Source organism: Aptenodytes patagonicus, chromosome 4 (genome assembly GCF_965638725.1).
Source record: "Aptenodytes patagonicus chromosome 4, bAptPat1.pri.cur, whole genome shotgun sequence".
Classification (NCBI taxonomy): Eukaryota; Metazoa; Chordata; class Aves; order Sphenisciformes; family Spheniscidae; genus Aptenodytes; species Aptenodytes patagonicus.
Genome location: NC_134952.1, coordinates 45670456 through 45691502, shown reverse-complemented (window position 1 = coordinate 45691502; position 21047 = coordinate 45670456). Strand labels below are relative to the sequence as shown.

The following is a 21047-nucleotide window of genomic DNA, read 5'->3' as shown; positions in this document are numbered from 1 at the left end:
ATCTCTTCACCTGTCTTTGCTAGGGCTTAACACAATTGTTACACCAGAGCAAATACGCCCCTGACGGTCACTGAATGTATTCAGGCACTGTATTTTTTTAAATGTACACAAAAGTAATGATAACCACTTTCCGTCTTTTTGCTTCTGTTTGTTTTAGAAAATGCCAAACAAACTGAGTTTGGGGAGTTATAACTCATGCTGTTTAAAACAAACTGCCATTGGCAAAACATAAAAATCTAGTTTTGCTGCATTTTTTCATCCAAAACTGATTGAGGAGGTAGAAAATCAACAGAATAGACAGACTGCTGGTCGCTGCCTTTTAAACTTACTGATATTATTTCATCATATGTCTCTTCCCTCTACTGTTTCTTGCACTACATTATAACAAGATTAGGATTTAGGAAAGGATGATACCTTTTATTAGGCTGATAGATGCAAGTAGGAGAAACAGACAAGCTTTAGGACAGGTTTGAGATAGAAGCCACAGGTTGAGAACAATTTCCTTTAGGCTTATATTAATTATGTTAATGAATTAGACAATCTGAGGGAATGAAAAAGCTGGAATAGGTATAGCAAAAGAGGGTATTAGTAAGCAGAGAGAATTTAAGATTGTTAGTTCTTGTGGGACAGAGACTAAAACGCAAAACTGTTAGGTGATGGTAAAACGTATGGGGAAATCACATTGTGCTATAAAACCAATATCTTTGCTGCATTCCTAATATCGAACGTTTTGGCTTCCATCTCAGACCTAAAGTAGGGCTTGTGCGCCTGAAAACTCATCTGTTTTTCCTCAGAGACTGGGCTGATCTAAAGAGATCCCTTTCCCTATAAGTCTTGCCTTACACCATCCACAGCCACAATAATGCTATGATTATACAGTGGGGTTTTGGTGGGCTTCAGTTTTGGTTTTGTACGGTGCCTACAGCAACAGGCAGTGAGCGACCCATGTCCAGGCTGCCTGGGCGCTGTGGTGCCAATACAGCTAATAGTGACCGATCACTTCTCTCCTGCTTCTTATTGGTCTTCCAGATCTAGGATGAACTTCTGATGAACGTGGGACTAGATGGACCAATGCTATGTTAGGAGGTTCGGTTGTTACAAAATTTGTTACATCTTCTAAAAAAGAGAAGTTTGTATAGCCAAGAACCAGCGACTGTGACAAAATCAAAGCCTAATCAAAATTAAAATACATGGAATTGTATAAATTAGTACCCAATCAGCATTAAGTTGTTATGAGAAAACATAAATCATCCATTATTGTTACAAAAAGGAGCAGTGCCAATGTATGGCAGAATCTAAATAAATTAAGTCAGCACAACTCCTGTGTATAAACAAGGATCACAGCAAATTAACACATTCTCCAGTTGTGAGCAACTAAAACAAACTGAAGCAATACCGTAGCAAACTTCTTTTTAAAAATAAGTGATTGACAGAAAGAAATCAAGGGTCCCTTTCTCAATAAATCTTCATGAAAATTTGCTTTTAACTACTTCCTCAGTGCTTTTTTTTTTTTTTTAATAAAAGACTTGCTGCTTTTACATGTTTGTTAGAAGATCTGGTTTAAGGTTTTTATTTCTTCCTAACTTTCCATTTACACGAGAATATCAAACATTCACTTATGTTTACTTTTTTGGGGTTAGCTCACCTCTGGCAGTTTTTGGAAGATTCAGTAAAGAATATTGGAAAGGTCTCTCACTATGTATGTTAATGCATAGATGTTCAGGGGGCAATTTAACATACTAGTGTTAAATCTGTTTTAACAAAAAAATAAGTTTACACGTTTTGAATTAAAACAGTCTGATTAACTGGGCTAGTCTCATCAGTATGCAATGCTGGGATCCCCCACTTTTGTCAGACAAAGATAATTCTGGACAGACAAAGTAGTGACTGTCTAATGCTAAAACAAGTGGACACCCTGGTTCTTTTAGTTCTTCCCAAAAATAGAAAAAAATGCATTTTTATTTGGATAGCCTTTTTCTCCATACAGGATGATCATTAAATGGATCTGGATAAAATAAAAATTCAAAGACTATAGCTAGTTTTGGGACGAATAGTTCCAAAGTATTAGGGATTGACGCTACCCTTACACAAACCTAGAAATGTACAAAGAAATGGAAATGTTTCTAAAAATCTCTTAAATGTTTTTAGAAGGGATATAATTGTCTGATATCGATTATATTGATAATTGTCTATAACTACTATAACAGATATAAACACAGCCAAGGCCTTTCAAAGTTTACTCTGTTAAACACAATAAGCCTTTCTTTATGAGTTACCCTACCAAGCTCTTCCTCCCTATTTCTTTCCTCTGAAACACCATCTTATTTTTAATACAGGACAATACAGGTGTCAGCTTGCACTGACTTTGAAAATGAAGATGTTTGCTATACATGTGATTAATCCATTAACTCTAAACCATGCTATTTTACCAAAGGGTGGTCAAGAGGTTAGAGGGAGAGAATATCACTCACTCTCAGCACTAACAAATCCATTCCGAAAGGGACACTTCATCTCGTTTGTAAGACACATAGTCCCATAAAGCCAAGATTTATAAGGTTGTATAAATTATGCGTACATGTCAATGAGACAAAAGCAGTCTCTGTCAGCACTGGGGTGTGCTTTCCATCGCTTAACGAAAAAGAAAGGAGCATGCAATTTTCAAAAGGTCTCCTTTCATTCATTACCTGGAAACTAGATATCTACAGGATACAGGATAAACTGAAAGCAGAAGCAAATTTATTATGCTATCTGGATATATCCATTGGGCTTATGGTTAGACAAGGAGAACACCGGAGGGGGGTGGGGGTGGGGGTTGGAAATCAAGAAAGAAACTAGCAGCTTTGCTGTGAGAATTTGAAATCTGTAACAAGTTGGATCTTAGATGCCAAGTTAATGGGTGAACAACTATGTCATCTTACAGATGACATCTTTTTAATTTACAAGTGTAAAATAGAATATGCATTTATTGTTAAAAATCAAAGTAAAGGAACAGTCTTACCGCAGCCAATGAATATATGAACTACCTCACATTTGATTCATTTTCTGCTTCTGCTGGCCTTTCTGTATGGATGAAGGAGCTACAAACAACTAAAAAATATGAAAATGTAACTATTAAAAACCCCAACCAAATTATTACAAGGATTTAGCTTTGTCTTGAGCCTTTAAAGGTACACTACATTATGGTTGGTACTCAGTATGGGATTATATCTACATATTGAACCTGGGACAAATTAGTTATAAAAAAGGTCGCTGGAATTCTTCTTTTAAATTATTTTGTTGGTAAAAAGCATTTTTAAGTCAACAGAAATTTTCTTAACAGTCGGTTGGGTTGGTTTTTTTTTTTTACCATTCTGGATCTTCATCAAGAAATAAAACCTGATTTTTTACACAATCTATTAAAAAAAAAAAAGGACCATACACTGAAGACGATTCTCTTTTTTGTCACAAAAAAACCAAGCAAAAATACCCCACCCCAAAACACATTCCTAAAGTCATTCCAGTTCAAGATGTTTAACTTTAGGTAACTAGGTTTTGTATACCTAGTAGTATCATTGGTGTTACGATAAAGCTGATAGTATTGCTAAACACGGTCCTGACATCACTGAAGACAAGGTCCCTTCTGAGTAGCGATTGTATTTTCTGTAAGTGGAATCATGAACAAGTTGAAAACCAGGCCACTTTTTTTATCAGCCTCAGTGAGTCAGGATTAATCTTTTCTGTCTTCACATAAATAAAATACCCAATGGTGTGTATGCGTGCTAAACGCAGGCTGGCTCCACCTGCTTCTTTCAGAGCTAATCACTCTGTGAGATACTAGAAGTGGAAGAAACTTTGAGGAGCCAAACGCAAAGAATGGTTGGTTGATAAGACTACCTTTCAGGGGCAGTAAAGCAAAGACAGGATTTCCTGTTTGATAACAGAAGAGATAATGAAACTCTGAATAAACTGATAATATTTCAAAAAAATTTCAAGAAAATACTCTGTGTTTCATACCAGTATTTCTTAGTGGTCTCCACCACTCACTAGGAGAGGGGTCTCATACAAATGTCCAAATAACTCACATTTTCATTTCTGTTAGGTTTGCTCAACATTAAGAATTGGTCATCAGTTTTCCAGTGCAAAGAGCAAAGACTTTGAGATCTTCTCCTCTATTTATAATGAAATAATTCAGAAGATTTTTTCCTATAAATTACCTCATTAAAGAATGTACTACTTTTCTTTTCTGCATTTCTACTTATCATGCCATTCCAGTTAGTGGCCACTGCAATGCAGTCAATCCATCAACCCAAATTATATCAAAACTACTAGAGACGACATGGAGTGAATGTAAACTATTCCCTTTGAAATACTGGGCTGGGGTGGGTGAATAGCTGGCTTTCAATTAAGCCTGACATCGTAAGAAACATGCCTATTAGCCTAAAATCATTACTTCCATGGTTCTGCATGCATCATGTCAGCTATAATGATAATTTCTAGGCAAGGATAAAACAAGAGTACATTAAAGGTATTTATGATCTCATGAGCTGCAATCAAATAGAAAACAACACTTTTCGTAGAGAAAATCAGTTGCTACTCACATACATTAATAAGCAGCAATTTAGCACGCTGGACGAAGATGTTCTCAAGTCTTTCACCTTTTTGTATTGAAACTTTCCCAACAGTACTTAATTATTCCATGACACTTTGGTCTAGCAAAGTATTCATTCCTGTACGTAATTTTAAGCAGACGAGCAGCCTTAGTGCAGCTGATGGATCTACTTACTGGCTTAAAGATACACATACACTCAAGTGCACTGCTGGATCAGAGCCTACAAGCTGCGAAGGATGCTTACCAGCTACAAAAGTCATTGAGACACACAGGAATTGTAAGCTCTCAGGACCTCTCTGTATGTTACGACCTCATTTAGAGCTTCTGATCAGTTGCCAAACATTTACTTAGCTGTTAGCACACTGTTAGTTAATGTGTAACAACTGCAATGAACCCTGAAAATAATGTATTTCGACCAGCTAGCTGTAAGTCACTAAGTTTTATTTAAAATCTCTATAAAAATTCTATATAAAAAGTGTAGTCACAGTTCTATAAATATGACACTAAGTCATTTAAGCTTAATTTATAGTGTAGTAAACCTCAACTTTCTATATGGGTTCTTCTCAGGTCTGCTTGGAAAAAACAAAGAGAAAAAAATATTTTTGCAGTATAAACACTACTTTAACAATTCAATTATTACTGATACCACTGAGAAAATTATACACTATTCTCTTTATCAATAAAGCTGTGAGCTGAGTCTGTTGCTGTTGAGGTTCAAATAAAAGGTCCTAGTAAATACACATTAATCCTTTGAAAAACGGGGCAAGGAATAGCAAGTTTGTTGGTGCCTTCCAAAGATGACTGCAGTCAATTTCTGTTTGAATTCTGAAAGAGTTTTCATATGCCTAGTATTGTAAGTATTTGAAGTCATGAAACCCTGGCTGTTGGTATAGAAAAACATGTGAATTATCATACAAGAATAGATAGTGGTCTATTTATACTGCTACGTGCCAGAGACGGACAGTAGATGAAAAGAATAAAAGCTGCAGCTGGTGGCCTTCAAGTAGAATGCACTTACATTAATACATTATTATATATACCCCTCATAGAATTTATTTAACTCTCTAAGTACACAGCATTTAATGTTGGTTAATCAGGATGACATTAGTACCAATTCAATGATGGCCTTAAATCAGTTAGCTCAGGAAGGCTACCCCATGCTGTCACTGTGGCAGCATGGCCCTAAGAACAGGTTGTAAACACATCAGAGGATGTGAGCAAACACTCAGGAGCATAGCTATTTCACTGTTACACCGCTATGGTTACCTGAACTAGCACACCTAAACCTGGTATGGGTAAATCACTGAAGCAATAACACAGTCTTGTGAAGAACACCTCTGATGCTCATTCTATAAATTCATTCTTCATTGGGATTTCCAGTTGAAATACCATCCACAAGTTGCCCAAGCTACAGTCCACAGGACATTTTCTGTCTGCTAGAACAAGCTGTGGAGCTTGTAACCTGTTCTCAACCGTTCCCAATCTTCAGGCCACAGCACCCTTTCCACATGTTGTGAAAACTATACATCCACGATATGGCAGATGGGAAGCCAAAGGGCTTCTCAGGAAAGACAGCAGAAGCAAGATGCTACTGGCACAAAAACAATTCATCCAGCTGGTGTTCTTCATCCTGACCATTCCCGAGAGTGAAGACAGCTAGGAAATGGCTGCAAGAAATGCCTGGACAGTGGTGGCCCGCATCTCTGGCCACCTTCTCTCAAAGCAGCTTGGAAGCCAAGAGGCACTTGCCTGTGTCATGGGTAGTGCAGCACACGCAAAGAAAGCCCAGTGCCTCCAAGACTCCATCCATGAAGACATGGACTGGCAGATCTGAACCTCTGCAGTAGTCCCAAACACGTGATAGCAGAGTGCTGAGACCTCACCAGGCTTTCAATGCTGGTCATCACTGAAATCTACTATAGATAAAGAGTAAGTCTATAAGTGCAATCTGTATCAAGAACATGAGATAGATGTGTAAACACTTTGGGTTTCTTTCTTTCATAGTAAAAGCTATAAAAGGGAAACAAAAAAACTGCAAATAACTGCAGTCATATTGAATCCAAGACCAAAGTTCTTGAAAAGACAGCTTTGCAAAGATGATGGTGTGTGATTTCATGTTCAGTGGACCTTTGCTACAGTGCCATTATAGCAGTGAGACAACACAATGGGGGTAAGAGGGAGAGGGAAAGGGTTGCTGAGCCCCTGTGAGACAGCTGGAGACACACACAGCACAGAAATGGCAGAACTACTGACAGCTGCCTCTGCCACTTCACTGCCCACTCAACCTCCTTGACAGAAACAAGCCTGGACTCCTGCGTCCCATTAATCCCTGTCTGTTGTCACGACAGCTCCCTGAAGGCTTTTAAAGACAGTTTAACCTAAACCGAAGTAATGCAGGGGCTAAAGCGTTGCCAGGCAGCTCTGGCAGCCAGGACACTGAACAGCTACCTCATGCCCACTGCCCTTAGAAGGACTACGGACTGGCCAGAGGAAGCTTTTTGATTTCCGTATTTAATTTGCTCACTGTGGAAATGAAAAACTGTGTTTTACTACCTATCAGCACCACAATATATACTTGAGCTGTGACATTCATGCTGGGATTTTTCCATCCTGCATGTATCATGCTGGAAAACTATTAAGCCAATTTATTATTTTAACTACAAAGGTACTAATGACTTTATCTCCAAGTACACCCTGTAAGCCTACTGCTAGCTATCCACTACTACCTTAGTGGCTCATTTAAAAAAAAAAAAAAAAAAAGTAGCGTTAGTATGCATACGTATGCACAATAGCATCCAAATGTGAAGGCCAGTTTTCAAAAGCACATCAAAAGTCAACCCTCAGTGGGATGTACTTCTACAATTACTTTCAATTTCAACCTCTTTTCAACATAGAGCTCTTCCTGAAAATGTTTAAACAATACATAGCTGTTTTCATGAGCATTAGAAACAGCATTTCAATCAAGTTTATTTTTTGTGAGAAAACATTATGTGTATAATCACAGAAAACAAATGAGATGATTGTCTTACACAATCTATCACAACTGAGCAACGCAACTTGAATTTAAGCTGTGCAGTATCAGTCCACAAAGCTAAAATAAAGATTCTTTAACTTACATAGTTAAGAAATTCGATGAACTCACTAATTACTCCTTGACCCTGTATACATATTTATATACATTAGCATCTTCACCTCTGTATCAATAACAACATTATCTTTGTGTTTTTAAAGGAATCAAACACTGCAATCAGGAATAAGTTGACAGGAGCAAGGACCACATCTCTTTTTGCAAAATAGACTTTATAAAATAGCGCACATCAAAAGGAAAGTTCCTCAGGGTCTCTGGTAACAGAGATTTTTATGACTGTTTTGTAGAAATTTGCAAGCTGAAAATATTTACTAGCCTCAAAAGCAAATAAAAACACTGCCAAATTCAACTGGGAGTTTCTAAAGCTGTGACGCAACACACCTCATGAACTGCACTTCCTGACTTTAGGTTAAGTTACGCACGTAACCTACTGTAACCTCTCTTCCACGAAGCATGTATTTTGTCTGGGGGTTGGTGGTTTTGGGTGCTGTTTTCTTTCCTGGATTCATCTATTTTTGAGCGAGTACAGCATCCATTACAAAACTTCGATGAGCCTGGAGTCTCAAGATCTTCTTTGAGGGCTTAACGCACAGATCCTTGTGGTGAACATTGAGATCAACTCACTTTACTTTGAGCTTTGTCTTGTGCCTTTTATTCATCATTAGAGATGATTATTATTTAACACATATATATATTGCAGAAGCAAAACTAGTGCAAACCATCATCACCTTTCAAAACTCACAAAATAAACCTCCAAAACATTGCTGAACTGCTGCATAGCTGCTTCAGCTTCTACAGGATATTCTTTCACTGTACCCTGTACCTAACGTCAGGCATTGCAAAAATTTCCACTACATCATCCCCGCTAATTTAGTCTTTGGTCTTTCCATTGATAGAGATAACCCTCTTCCATTAAAAAAAAAAAAAAAAAAAAGACTGGACCTTATTTGGTATAGCTATAGGTGTTGTACAGCCAGTAATCACCTTATGGGATTAGAAGGGGGTGACAGGTTACAGTGCTCTGTCTTGTAGCAGGCTTTTTTCCTCAAAACTTCCCACCTTTCCTATCAGCGCAGCTTGAACAGTGGGAGAAGTAGTAGGATCATTAGTGTATGAGATCCACGGCAAGCACCGATCAGAGCAGTCGTCTAGCAAGTGCAGCAGCTAAAGCATTGACAGCTTCTTCAGAGCAGGCTTTTCAGTGGGGCGGACTTTGTTACCACTGCACAGTAACAGAATTATCCAGTGTATGTAATTAAAAAAAGATGCTGGCATAGACAGGTCTCGCAAGTCTACGACGTAAATCTTGTCCCTCGGAAAATCTGTTATTAGTTAGAAGTATACAATATCTAGGACAGCTAATAAAACACCCGAGGCTAGTTAGCATGTAGGTGCTGTTACCCTAACTAAAGGTAAGCACTGCAAAACTTTTCAAAAAACAAAACTATGTAATATGCAACCAGAAAACATTGGCCTTTCCCACACAGCAGTCAAGGGACAAACAAGGTAGGAATTCAATGCGAAATTCACCATTTTCCTAAATAAAAGCTTGACTTTCTTGCCTTTGTTCTTTTCCATGTGTTGATATCTTCTATTTGAATGTAAGCTTGCAATTCCTGCTTTTCAGCTTGCCTGAAGGTCAGAAAAATGAAAAAATCATACATACCTTCTCTGCTTTTGCACCTCTCACCAGCTGTGCTGGCAACAGAAAGGCTGACCTTCCTGACCACAGCAGATAAAGAAACAATTCAGATAGGAAAAATACAAAAAGGCAGTACCACAGCCTAGCCGTTGATGAAGAGCAAGGCAGAGCTGCAATCTTTCTGCCAGGAGGCAAAGTTCAAAGGACCGTACTAGAAAGGTCCAAACCCTCATGGGAAAACCCATACATAAAGCGCACATTTCACCTTGTTGCAAGTTGGTGACGGGGCTTGCAGGGGGTTAATATTAATAGTGACAACTATTTGGAATACTAAAACACTACACTAGACCCCCTTATGGGAACTTGAGCTCTTTCTTCCTGTAGAGCTGCTTCATGCGACACCATATCCCTAATGATAAACTGCAAGCAACATTGAAAAAAATCTACTGAAACTGCAAACCAAATTTACTACCCAAAGTCAGAAGAATAAATATGCAAAGAGCTGGAGGGTCATTTAAAATTTTCTCTGAAGTATTACTCATACAATCTCTACAGAAATTCGCCAAGCACATCCTAGCACTTCCTGCATTAAAATTTTGTGGTGGCTAGTGGCTGCCCAGATCCAAAACAGAAGATCAATTATGAAGAAAATGATCTCCAGGAAATTAAATCTTTCTATCTGAAAAACTTAGCGAAATTTGTACAACTAAATGGATAGATTTTGATAAAAGCAATGATTTTCCAACCGTGTGTGAAGTTCTAAAACATAGAGTTTAGGACAAAGATATATCTGTATTTCTTTACTGAACTTTCCCTAGCAAATATAAATAGTAACATGTATGTTAAATACTGCAGTAAGCATCTCTCTTTCCTAAATGTGTGTTAGAAGCTGCAGCAGAAAGGTGATCTTGTTCACCTTATTGACATGATCACTTATGAGAGTTTTCATTGTAACATGAAAAATACACTTTTTAAAGACTTTCCCTGCTAAAACCTAGGGCACGAAGGGTCTAGATATGTAAGGCAGTTACACATTTGAAAGCTAACCAGCAAATAAAAACTAATTATAGAACCCTGTGCTTTGCAAGCATTGCGGTTTTTTCCTTGAACATCATTAATTCAAGACAACATAAATGTCTCTTCAAATTAAAAAAGCTCTGAAATTATGACCGGTGCCAGAGAAGAATCTGACCCCGAATGGGTTGCCTGAAACAGAACATGTGGTTGCTCTGGTGGGGATCACAGGCACTGCTGCTCCAGAGTTCGCCTCTTTGTTTTCCTATTAAAAAAAAAAAAAAATATATATATATATATATTTCCTAGATGAATCTTGGAATTTACTTGCTAAGGCTGGAAAACAACTGAAAAATAAGTGTAACTTCAAGCCCATGTAAACATATTTTCCTTAAATAAAAAGGAAAATCCATCAATACAGTTCTGTAGGTAACTGATGAAATCATCATTTGTCTAGGAGGGACTTTATGAATATTCAGGTGCGTGGCTGGTATTACTTTCATTGTATTGAATGAAATCAACCCTACAGATTGTAGGGTTACAGAAGTAAGACAGACTGAAGTCTACCAGAGAATGTTTTTCCTTTTTATTATTATTCTAATAAATTATAATTATGACCTGTACTGCAGTAAGACCCTGGAGATGCTGCCATGGACGCAGCAAACTTTCTTCCCAGTTTAAAATTAAAGAAAAAGTACTTTCTCAGTTGTGCATCTCTAACACACGTGGAAAACCTCTCAAACGGGAAAAAAAAGTCAAAATTATACAAGGTTTAGCCTAGTCTGAGCCGTCGCCCATTTCCTTTCCTTGAGCACATCTGTCTCCAGTGTCAGGTTACTGCTGTGCATTCCTTCTGCCTGATGACCACCATTTTCTTCCGGAGCACTGTCACCCCCCAGGCAGGAAAGGCAGCTGAGGACAAACAGGCTTTTTCTTGAGAAAAAGCATAAAATGCAAAAGAGGAGGAATGGGTTTTAGTTTCTGAGTAGGTTTTCATTTCCAAGCACAGATTAAAATCATGACAAAGTCCATCATTTTCTCATGAAACCATAATTTTCGAGGTAACGAGTTTTGTCTAGAAAAAGTAGTCTTCACAATTCTAGTCAATGAAGAAGGCAAACGTTATATTTGGCTTCTGATGCTGTACCCTGGGCTGAAGAAAAACCATCCTTTATATTCGTGGCTGGCGCACAGACCAAATAAAACCACGAGATAATAATCCCAATGAAATTTGTGGTGAAAAAAACACATCACAGACGTCTAAACAACATTTCAAAATTTATCCCTTTGAGCATTTCTTTGCCAACTTTTTCCCCTCAAGCAGCGACTCACATAATTTTTTTTTCATTTTTTCTTTCATTCGTTGTACAGCTCATATGCTGTCTTGCAATGCAGTAGAAAGAAACTAGGAAAAGCCTAGAACTTTTCCTAATGACATTTGCCATCGGACTTGATTATTTGCTTCACCAAATTCTTTTGAAGTATACATTTTTATCCCCGATCTTGTCTGGTTAGTGAAATAATTCCTCCAGATCAGCAGGACAGATGAATTTGGGGAACACAAAGTTAGAAAATCTGAATAGAAACTCTGATATTAAATCTTATCTGACACTTCTAAGCCAAAATAAACAAGAATTTTCATAGTTATCACCACTCTGCTGAGCATTCAGCATGTCTTCTCATAGCACAGTAGAATCAATGTATTTGTATGGATCTCTAGGAGGGGAAGAGATATTATCCAAGGGGGTATCCAAGATACAGAGGTTGAAACTAGTAATACCATATATAACAATTAATTCCTGTACTTGAGAAGCTCTATCTGTCATTTGATATTGATAGGATTCAAAAGCTGTTCTCAAAGATTAGTGACAAGCAGCACTGTTTTTCACTAGACTTTATAGTTACGTGCTGGCCTTGAAAGGAAAGGTAGGATTCAACTTCTGACTAGCAGTCCAATAGGGAATGCTAATTAATCCCTTACTCCTTACTAGGAAGTGCCCAATTATCTTTCTCTCCTGTTGTTATCATCCAACTCTGCCTATTCAACTTCTTATTACTATTAATTTTCCTGCTCCTACCTATTATTTTATCTTTTGTGCTTCTGATCCTCTCTCAGTATAACTCCTGTCATATACAATATCTGTTCTCAGAAAAAGGCATCTTTCTGTAAAAAAGCATCTACACTCAGTCCTTCCATCTCCCTGCAAAATTTGGCTTAAAAATGTAACATCACTTGCTCTCTCGTTTAAATTATCGAAAGATCTTCTATTTTTCTGTGACAAAATAATTTGATATTCCCTCAGTCACTTTTCTGTTGTTTCTCCCAATCCTATTCTTAAAACTGTCACAATGATTTCAAATTATTTTTCCCCAATAAATAGGCTGTAACAGACACTCTGTACTGAAAATGTCATGCAGAACAATTTATATCCTGTGAAGTGATACAGTACTGAATATGACTTACCAAAACGTGTCGAGCAAAAGACAATGCCATGTGTGCTGCTTACAGCTAATCTTTGATATCCAGGAAAGGCAGTTCTAAATTTTCCTTGTTGTAACTTTTGAAATTATTTCTGCTATGTGCTAACTGCGTTTTTCACTTTCTGGAAGTAAACTGATAATTTGACTATTTTGATCCTATCAAGGGGGAGGTAGGGAACAGAGTACCTGCTGGAAAAATAGCAATGCTATAGGTAATAAATGCTGAAACCATCATCCTTTTATCGTGTTCCTTTCGGATTATAAAAGAGAAGGGAAGCTTTTGATTCAAATAACTGCATCTTCTAGCTCATAATGCATTATCTACAGACGTCCAGCTTTCCTACGTACTTTACATTCCCTTTCCTCTAAAGCCAATTAAAACAAAAAACAAACGAAAAAAACCAACCAAACAGCAAACCACGAAAAAAGCAGAAGCATTACATCATTACATTTTGTCCAGTTGTTCTTTGCCTAATTTCAAGTAGTGGTATGCCATATGAAAGTAAGTACCTGAAGGAAATCTGCTTGTAAAAGAACTATAAATTCTAGAGTGGGACTGTAGTAATACATTTTAGAAATTTCTTCAGTAGGTAAGCATCAAAATATTACCCTAGCTTACACGAAGATTACAAGAAATCTGTGATACTCATAGTGACTTGGAGTCATATAAACCTTTGTAGACTTTTGCACAGAGTAAGCGTGGACTGAATAGCTCAAAGTAAGCTAAGGTTAAAAAAAAAAAAATTGCAGTTACATATTGTATCTTACTCAATTCCCTGAAAATGTAATGTCTCCTCAGAATGCCTGTAAACTTCCCCAAATACAGGTGCAGAAAAGGCCTAGATAGCCCGAGGGACTGGCAATGGTCTGTGCATTCTTCCTGCCCTTTTAGCTATTTACAGAGTCCCTATCACTTTGAAGTCTGTACTACTTTCCACCTTAAGGTTATGAGTCCGAACCCTTATATAGCTCACCGCTGAATGAAAGTCATCATCATTTACAGGGCTGTATGAACGAGGTGGCCAGTGTGTTCTCATTCATGGTGAACAAGTGAATGCATCCCTAAAGGCGTCCCTGCGGAGACGGCGCCGGAGTGAGATTTAGGATATTGAGGATATAACCCTGATTCTGTCACAAACTCGCTGTGTGAGCTGGCCATACCACTTCTCCACCACCCTTCTATTTGAAACGGTGCACTCTTTAGGACAGTTCTGCCACTGGCACCACGGGACCCGGATTTCAGCTGAGCTAGTGGCATCAATATTGAACGGAAGCCTAGCTTAAAGGCCAGAGATTGTACAGGGGAAACATAATGACCACCAGCCTGGACAGATGAACGCTGGGAAGCGTGTGCTGCTTATGACAGATCAATGTGATCAATCAGCAGAGGATTTCCTTTGTCACTGCTTTCTCTGAGACATCTTCCTCAGCAGTCTTGACATCATTTTATAGTAACATTAACCATTATTTCCACCATGTATTCAAGCTGCAAGTTGTCTTTTAATTCATACAGACACACTTTGATTAGACAAATCGAGTAACCCAGTAATGATGTATAACTCTATGAGGAGGGACTAGCATGCACTATTGACTTAAACAGGCTTGTAAAGAACATGGGAAAACCCACAACGGGAAAAAATACAGGGGCAATTGAATAAAAACCACCTTATATTCCACTCTTTAGGGAATCAGGCAAAGAACAACTTCAGACAACTTTCGATAATCCTTGTCTATTAATAATAGTAGTATTTCATCTATGCAGAAATGTACTCCTTCCTGCTATTTTAAAACATAAACTTTTCCAAAAACGGACAAATTTTCATTTTCCAAATCACTAGGTGCCATTCCATCCCAAGAAATCAGCAGGCTGAAAACCAGAAAAGGACCAGCCGAATATTTAACTGATGCCAGTTAATTCACTGGATTTCAAAACCATCACTGCTGCTAACACATTTCGCAGGGTTTGTCTGTCTTCTCTTCAGGCTTGCGTATCTGCACTTTTATCACACCAGCTGTTTTCAGCATAGTTTGTTAAAGCGAGCTCTCACCATAATCTAGTAAAAATATAATGCAATCTACAGGTGGGCTATGCAAACGTAACGTCCTATCCAAAGCTGCTTTCCCCAAAATAGCACTGTTGTAACAGTTACATCGCGTAATACTTCTGCTTTACCCGACACGGTAAAAAAAAAAAAAAAAAAAAAAAAAATCTCGCAAATTAATTCCAGAATATTCTGATCCTTTAAAAATACTTGACGGTACAAAAGACACCCATTAGCCTTAACTGCTACCAGTTTCACTCTGAATAGCCACAACTTCGCAGCTAGTTTGGAGAGAAAGCATTTGAGCTGCGAGGAGTGCCGTGCTCGGGGGGACTTCACAGCCCTCGGTTTCAGGAGGGACGGGGGGGGGGGGGGGAGGACTTCCTGCCCCTGCCATTGCTTTCTGCATGTGGGACCAATATGGGCAATGCAAAGTTTAAACAGTTGCAAATGGGGGAGGGAACATCGGGGCTTGTTTTACATATTTTTTCCTGCCTGGGTTGAATTTAAAGCGAAGGCGCTGCATTGTTCAGGAGGCTCCTTGCCCCTAATGCATTGACAGAAGCTACTGCTTACACGGACCTTTCTTTCCTGCATTGTTTGCTTATGGAAAATAAGGGGGAGTGACAAAAAAAAAAAAAAAAAAAAAGAGGAAAGGGAGAAGGGAAGAGGGAGGCACTGACCGCAGTGCAAACCAGGAACCTTGCCCCTGCCTGATCATTGACCTTGCTGGAAAACGCCGCTGGCGGCTGGCTCCCCAGCTTGCCACCGGCATGTGAGCCAGGCAGGGGGGGCTGCCGGTCTCTTACAGCCACGCGGGCCGCTGTTCTATACGTTTCTTCGCCTACACGCACCCTCAGAGCGCGCCTCTGCGCTGACCGCAGACATGAGACTCCAACTGCTCCTTTGTATCGTGTTTTTTCTGCTGGCGAGCCTCCTCCCTGCCGGCGGGCAGAGGCCAGGTAAGCGACGCCTCTGCGTGACCGCGTCTGCCGGGGGGGGGTCGTGCCTGCCGCGGGGGTTCGTGCCTGCCGGGGGCACCTCCCGCGTGTGTCTCTAGCCGCATCCAACACGCGGTTTCTGCCCTCCGGGACGAGTTTGTAGCTGCCCGGCTCCCGCTGCCAGGCGTTCTACGAAGGGCTTTTGCAGCCTGGATACGTGCGCTTCGTCTCTACTTACAGCGGCAGCGTGAGATGACGCATCAGGTATCTCAGGGGTCTGGCAACTTTAGGGGGGCTGGAGTAACTTGGGACTCAAGGTAGGCAGCTGTTGCAAGCCTGCTCCCGGGGAAGCACAGCCGGCACGGGAGGAGCGGCGGAGGACACCGGTAGCCCCCGGGGAGCGCCGGGGCCGCCCCGTCCCGGGAAGAGCAGGACCCCTCGACCCCGCGCCGCCACTGCCGGGGCACATCGCCGGCGGCCTGCCCTCACGCCCTGCCTCCCTCTCTCTCTCTCCGCAGCCAACCTGGCCCTGCGCAGGAAGCTCCACCGGCACGGCTGCTCCCACCGGCGCTGCATGCCGCTCCACTCCAGGGTGCCCTTCCCCTGAGCCCCCGGGCGAGCGTGGGCGAGGTAATTCGCGCGTGTCGGGTAATAACGCCAGGAGGGCGTAATTACCCTCAGCCTCCCTGCGAGGTTTCTCCAGAGGCGCTGTGCGGGTTGCAGCTGGGCGCGCTCTCCGCAGCAAGCACGTTTCCCAATTTACACCTGCGTTTCGGAGCGGTTTGAGAGGCATCTGACGAAGCGAGCCAAACCACAGGTGTGACTTCATCTGGTCTCCGCTGGTTTGTTCCGAGAACAGGGCTTTGGACAGGCGCACGGTGGGACGCGGGGCGGTCGCTTCTCCCTGAGCCCCCCGGCGGGCGCCCAGCTTCGCACGGGGCGCGGGTATCGCTTGCCGCCGCCTCCGCGTTATCCCCACGCAGGCCACCGCTCCCCGCGCAAATGCCTTCGCTGAGGCAGAGTGGGAAACTCCTGGGTCTGCTAAATAGGACGAACTACTGCCCTACTAACGTTTAAGAGTATTGGCAAAGCTGCGGGGCGAGCAGCGTAAGGAGTGTAAAGGCGGCACAAGGCGGCAGCTGGAGAGGATGCTCCGGGACTTCCAGCACCGACGCTTCTGTCGTGCTGGATGCGGGGCAAAGTCACCTCGCTCTGCCTGTCAGTAACATGAAGGTAGTAGCATTTACCCACTTCAAAGGGGACTGTAATTCTTAATCGTTGTCAGCAAAAGACTTTGAGCTCCTTGGATGAAAGGCTATACAAGTGCAAAGCATTAATGCTTTATAGCTGATGGGGCATATACATTCAAATACTAAGTGACTGCAGAAGCACGCAGGTAGCATATGCAAATAGGGTAGGCATCAAAAGGAAACCAAGGCGCTCTTGCAATTTAAGGATGAATAAAACATGCAGTCAGTAGTTTCACATCTTCTAAACTCATTGTATATTAAAATAATGTTGTAGCCCCAGGTGTGACAGCATCATAAATAAATGATGGCAGGACCTGCACTCTGTGGACCCAAGGTGTTCCGATTTACTCAGTGGTTAACAGTGAAAAGGAGGCGAAAGTCAAACTTAACAACCCTATACCGAGAATCTTGTCAATGCATAAACTGCCTTGGTGAAGAGAGCCTACACCACTCCCAAAACAGCCACACAAAAAGGTACCGTTCCACTCTACAGTACTGGCCTATAAACACGTGGAATGTGCATATGAGATGGTGAACTGGCAAGTTTGCGAGGCTGAAAAAAGATTACCGTATTTTAAGTTTAACCTCAGGCGGGCTGCATACTGAGTGGCAGAATTGAGCTGCAAGTACAAAGAGGGACATGCCAGGAGGATGCTTTACTACTGAATGCCATGTCTCCTCGCTGCGTTCATTTCAATAAGAGGCAGATTAAATGAGATTCCCTCATCAGTTTAAGCATAAACCTAAAAAGATAAGCAATCAGATCAATTCACTGAGCATGCAGAGACTGAATGACAGGGACAGTGGAATTTAGGTCCAGAGACTTCTTGAATCACTTCTGAATAGCTTGCTTCAGTTCCTAAGAAAAGTAAATTTAACCCCCTTTCCTCCAGTTCAGCATCCATAATCTGGAGATTGTCTGTGCAAAAAGCATCTACACTTTCTCTAACATGCTCCGAAACAGTAGGTAATGCATTTTGCTTGAGACTGCACAATACATGTGTACTTACACTGGAATTATTTGCCCTACAGAATATCAAGACAAAAGCTATTTTCAGTGTTATTTCCTTTTATGTGGGGAGCCGATTTCTTGTAACGAGTCAATGACGAAGCAAAACAGTGTACTTATTAATTCATAATATATTTTCTAGACATTTAGCTACAGATAATTCTGCTTCATAAAGCTGTTTAGAAATCCGTAAAACTTGACTGGGGAGTAAGGGGTGACAGGCACCTGAACCAACTCGAGTCATCATTGTGGGTGCTCAGCTCCTTTATCTTAAGTAGAATTTACCATCTACGTTTACATTCTCTTCTAGTTTTAGTCCTAATTCAGCAAATATTTACATGCCTGGGTAACTTGACTCATGTGAGTAATCTTACTGATCTCAATGGAGTTGTACATATGGATAAAGCTATTTGCAGATGCAAACAGGATGGACCCTTAAGCCTGAATTTCAACAGGTGGCTGGAAACTGGGATGAACGTAGGAGCATTCTTTTTCACAACAACATTTAAAATGACGAGGGGATTGAACTTGATTTTTCACCAGTTACGTAGGCAAAACATGGGACAAAAAGAAGTGGAAAATACCCTTTTATTAGAGGCCTTCTTGCTTTTGGCTTTTTGATTGTTTTTTCTTAACCTTTTTAGCTGAAATTTCCAAATTAAGAAACATTATCCCAAATTTCAACCATGTATTTCATAAATAATATATTCTCTTTTGTATGAGACAGTTTACTAAATCTCTCATTAATGGCTATTTCTCTCCTTTTTTTCACAGTAATTTCATAATGGGCTTTCCAGTGTTTTAAAGGAGCAACAATTAAACCGATGGAGAAGTTAGAAGTCCAGATCGACAACAGCTGACCTGACAGAGCCACCACAGTCCCATCTTCAGCGGTCCTGCCTGTCACATTCTGCAAGACCTGGAACAAAGGTCCCTGGCTTTGTTTTTGGAAGCGGAGGGAAGAAACGAGGGTGGTGATGGGTCATAATGACCAGTGAAAGTTAAAGACCAAATCAAACATCAGGTACCTGAAATGGATTTCCAGTGGCATTAGGAAGGATCTGTCCAAGGGGACTCTTAATGGTCTGTACTATTCAGACGGAGAGAAATTGGACGTGCTGTTAAATACTCAATTCAGGCTGTGCGCAGGGCAGTATTTAGGGTGAAATAATGTCAGACTCCGGCACAGAACTGTGAAAGTCCGTTTTTTGTTTATACTTTTATATATTAATAATATATACATTTATGTTTTAACACCTAATGTTACATCTTTATGGAATTACCTTAATAATAACGTAGAATGTATTACTGTAACAGTACTAAAGTCAGCACCACACTGGTGGTCCTACTGGCTTCATGTATAGTAAGCATAGTAAGAGTTTACAATATAAGAAAGCAAAGGGAGTATTATCCCTCATTCTATAGATAGAGAATTGCAGCACACAGAGATAAGATATTAGCCAAGGGTCACGCAAAACTGATAACTCAGATCTCTCAAGTCAGGCCTTAAGGTCAAGCCCATCCTCCTGTCTGATGAGCTGTTACTGCAAAGCCTATGATTTGTTTTCTTAAACTGGGCTGCCAAACCAGACAGCTAAAACATACTTGAAAATTCAGTACGGTAGAACTATTTGCTTAATAGTAGTCTTCCTGCTGCAGTATTGTAAATAGAGCATAAAAATAGACCATTGAAAAGAAACCTTTGTTTGGTCAACCCCAGTGTTGCGTAGTACTCTATTCCTGTAATTTAAATGAATGGGATATTTGGAACATGCCACTACAATGAATGAGAACTTCAAACAGAAAACAGGCTGTTCTTTTCAGCACTGGAGGTCAAGAATACATTGAGCCCTTATCTTACTTTTTGTCTTTAAAAATATATGCTTCACATCTCCTTTTTATATCGGCAGAAATTACAAACCCACATATAAAGCAAAACACGGGAGCCTTTTCATTAGCAGAACTAAAACAAACCTGAAAATAAGTCATACCCAGATTTTTAAGTCACTGCACTAGTCTTGAAATGTCAACATTTTTTGTAAATTGCGTAAAGATGACGGAAGATTAGCAGTGTCACAATTTAAATCCAGTATTAGAACTCTGTCCTGCAACACATCGTTTCTAATAAGTAAAAGAACAGCGATCAAGAAAACAATTAAAATTTGACATCACACCCTATTCTGGAGCTTTGGAGAATCATCAGCCATAAAAAGATGGTCATACTTGCCTATACCAACAAACAGCCCTGCAGCAAACCTTTGAAGTTTTGAAAAAAGCAGTTTTCCAAAATTAGAGGCATACTACCACTAATTTTATTTTTTTAATTATTTATTTGACTTAGCTTTCACATGTATCCAAGGCTATCTCTGTTAAAAAGTACAGACAAAGAGTATGGGAAAGCAAGAAAGGTGACGAGTAACTATTTAACAGTTATGTCTTATAAATGAGTATATGGATTTGGTGTGGCACTGGATATTTTATATAGCCACAAGTATTCAATTAACTTTGATAAAATTGTAAGAAAAACATAATGTATCTATCGGAGAGCTATATATGCATGTTCCCTTAGAGGTGTACAAAATGAATAAAACAAGTACCAAAGTGCCTAGGAAGCCCGTTGTCAGTCTACAAAAATTACTGTAAACGTCTGTTCTTTTTAGACACACTGATACCATAAGATCTTCTTTAAAAAGGCATTGATTGTGATCTTTGATAGATATGTTTATAAACTAGCTGGTTGATTGTATATTTTGTAAAAAGATAGTATGCACTTCAAATAACAATGTCTCATTTTACATAAACTTTGTACACTTTTCAAAATTTATATTCTTCAGCTGTCAAAGGCAATGAATCTAAAGAAAATGGAGAATTTGTCTCGTTTCCCTGTGGATTCACATGAGATCACTGTGTAAAACTTACTCAATTTCTGACACAAATAAATAGTAGTTATTCATGTAAACATTTCCTTACATTTTCTATCTTTCTACAAATA

The 21047-nt window shown here is 39.9% G+C and overlaps 1 protein-coding gene across 1 annotated transcript; it reads left to right on the top strand.

Annotated features, from left to right (window-relative positions):
* Window positions 1-15555: 15555 nt before the first annotated feature.
* On the top strand, window positions 15556-21047 carry APELA (apelin receptor early endogenous ligand). Its single transcript, XM_076337619.1, has 3 exons — window positions 15556-15817; window positions 16315-16426; window positions 18830-21047. Exons 1-2 carry the CDS (start codon window positions 15742-15744, stop codon window positions 16401-16403), a joined length of 165 nt encoding a protein of 54 aa, XP_076193734.1. The 5' UTR covers window positions 15556-15741; the 3' UTR covers window positions 16404-16426; window positions 18830-21047.

Excerpts from the sequence above, each read along its gene's own strand:
- APELA (XM_076337619.1), top strand. The coding sequence starts at position 15,742 with ATGAGACTCCAACTGCTCCTTTGTATCGTGTTTTTTCTGCTGGCGAGC. Across the intron at positions 15,818-16,314 it reads TGCCGGCGGGCAGAGGCCAG|CCAACCTGGCCCTGCGCAGG; the intron begins GTAAGCGACGCC and ends CTCTCTCCGCAG.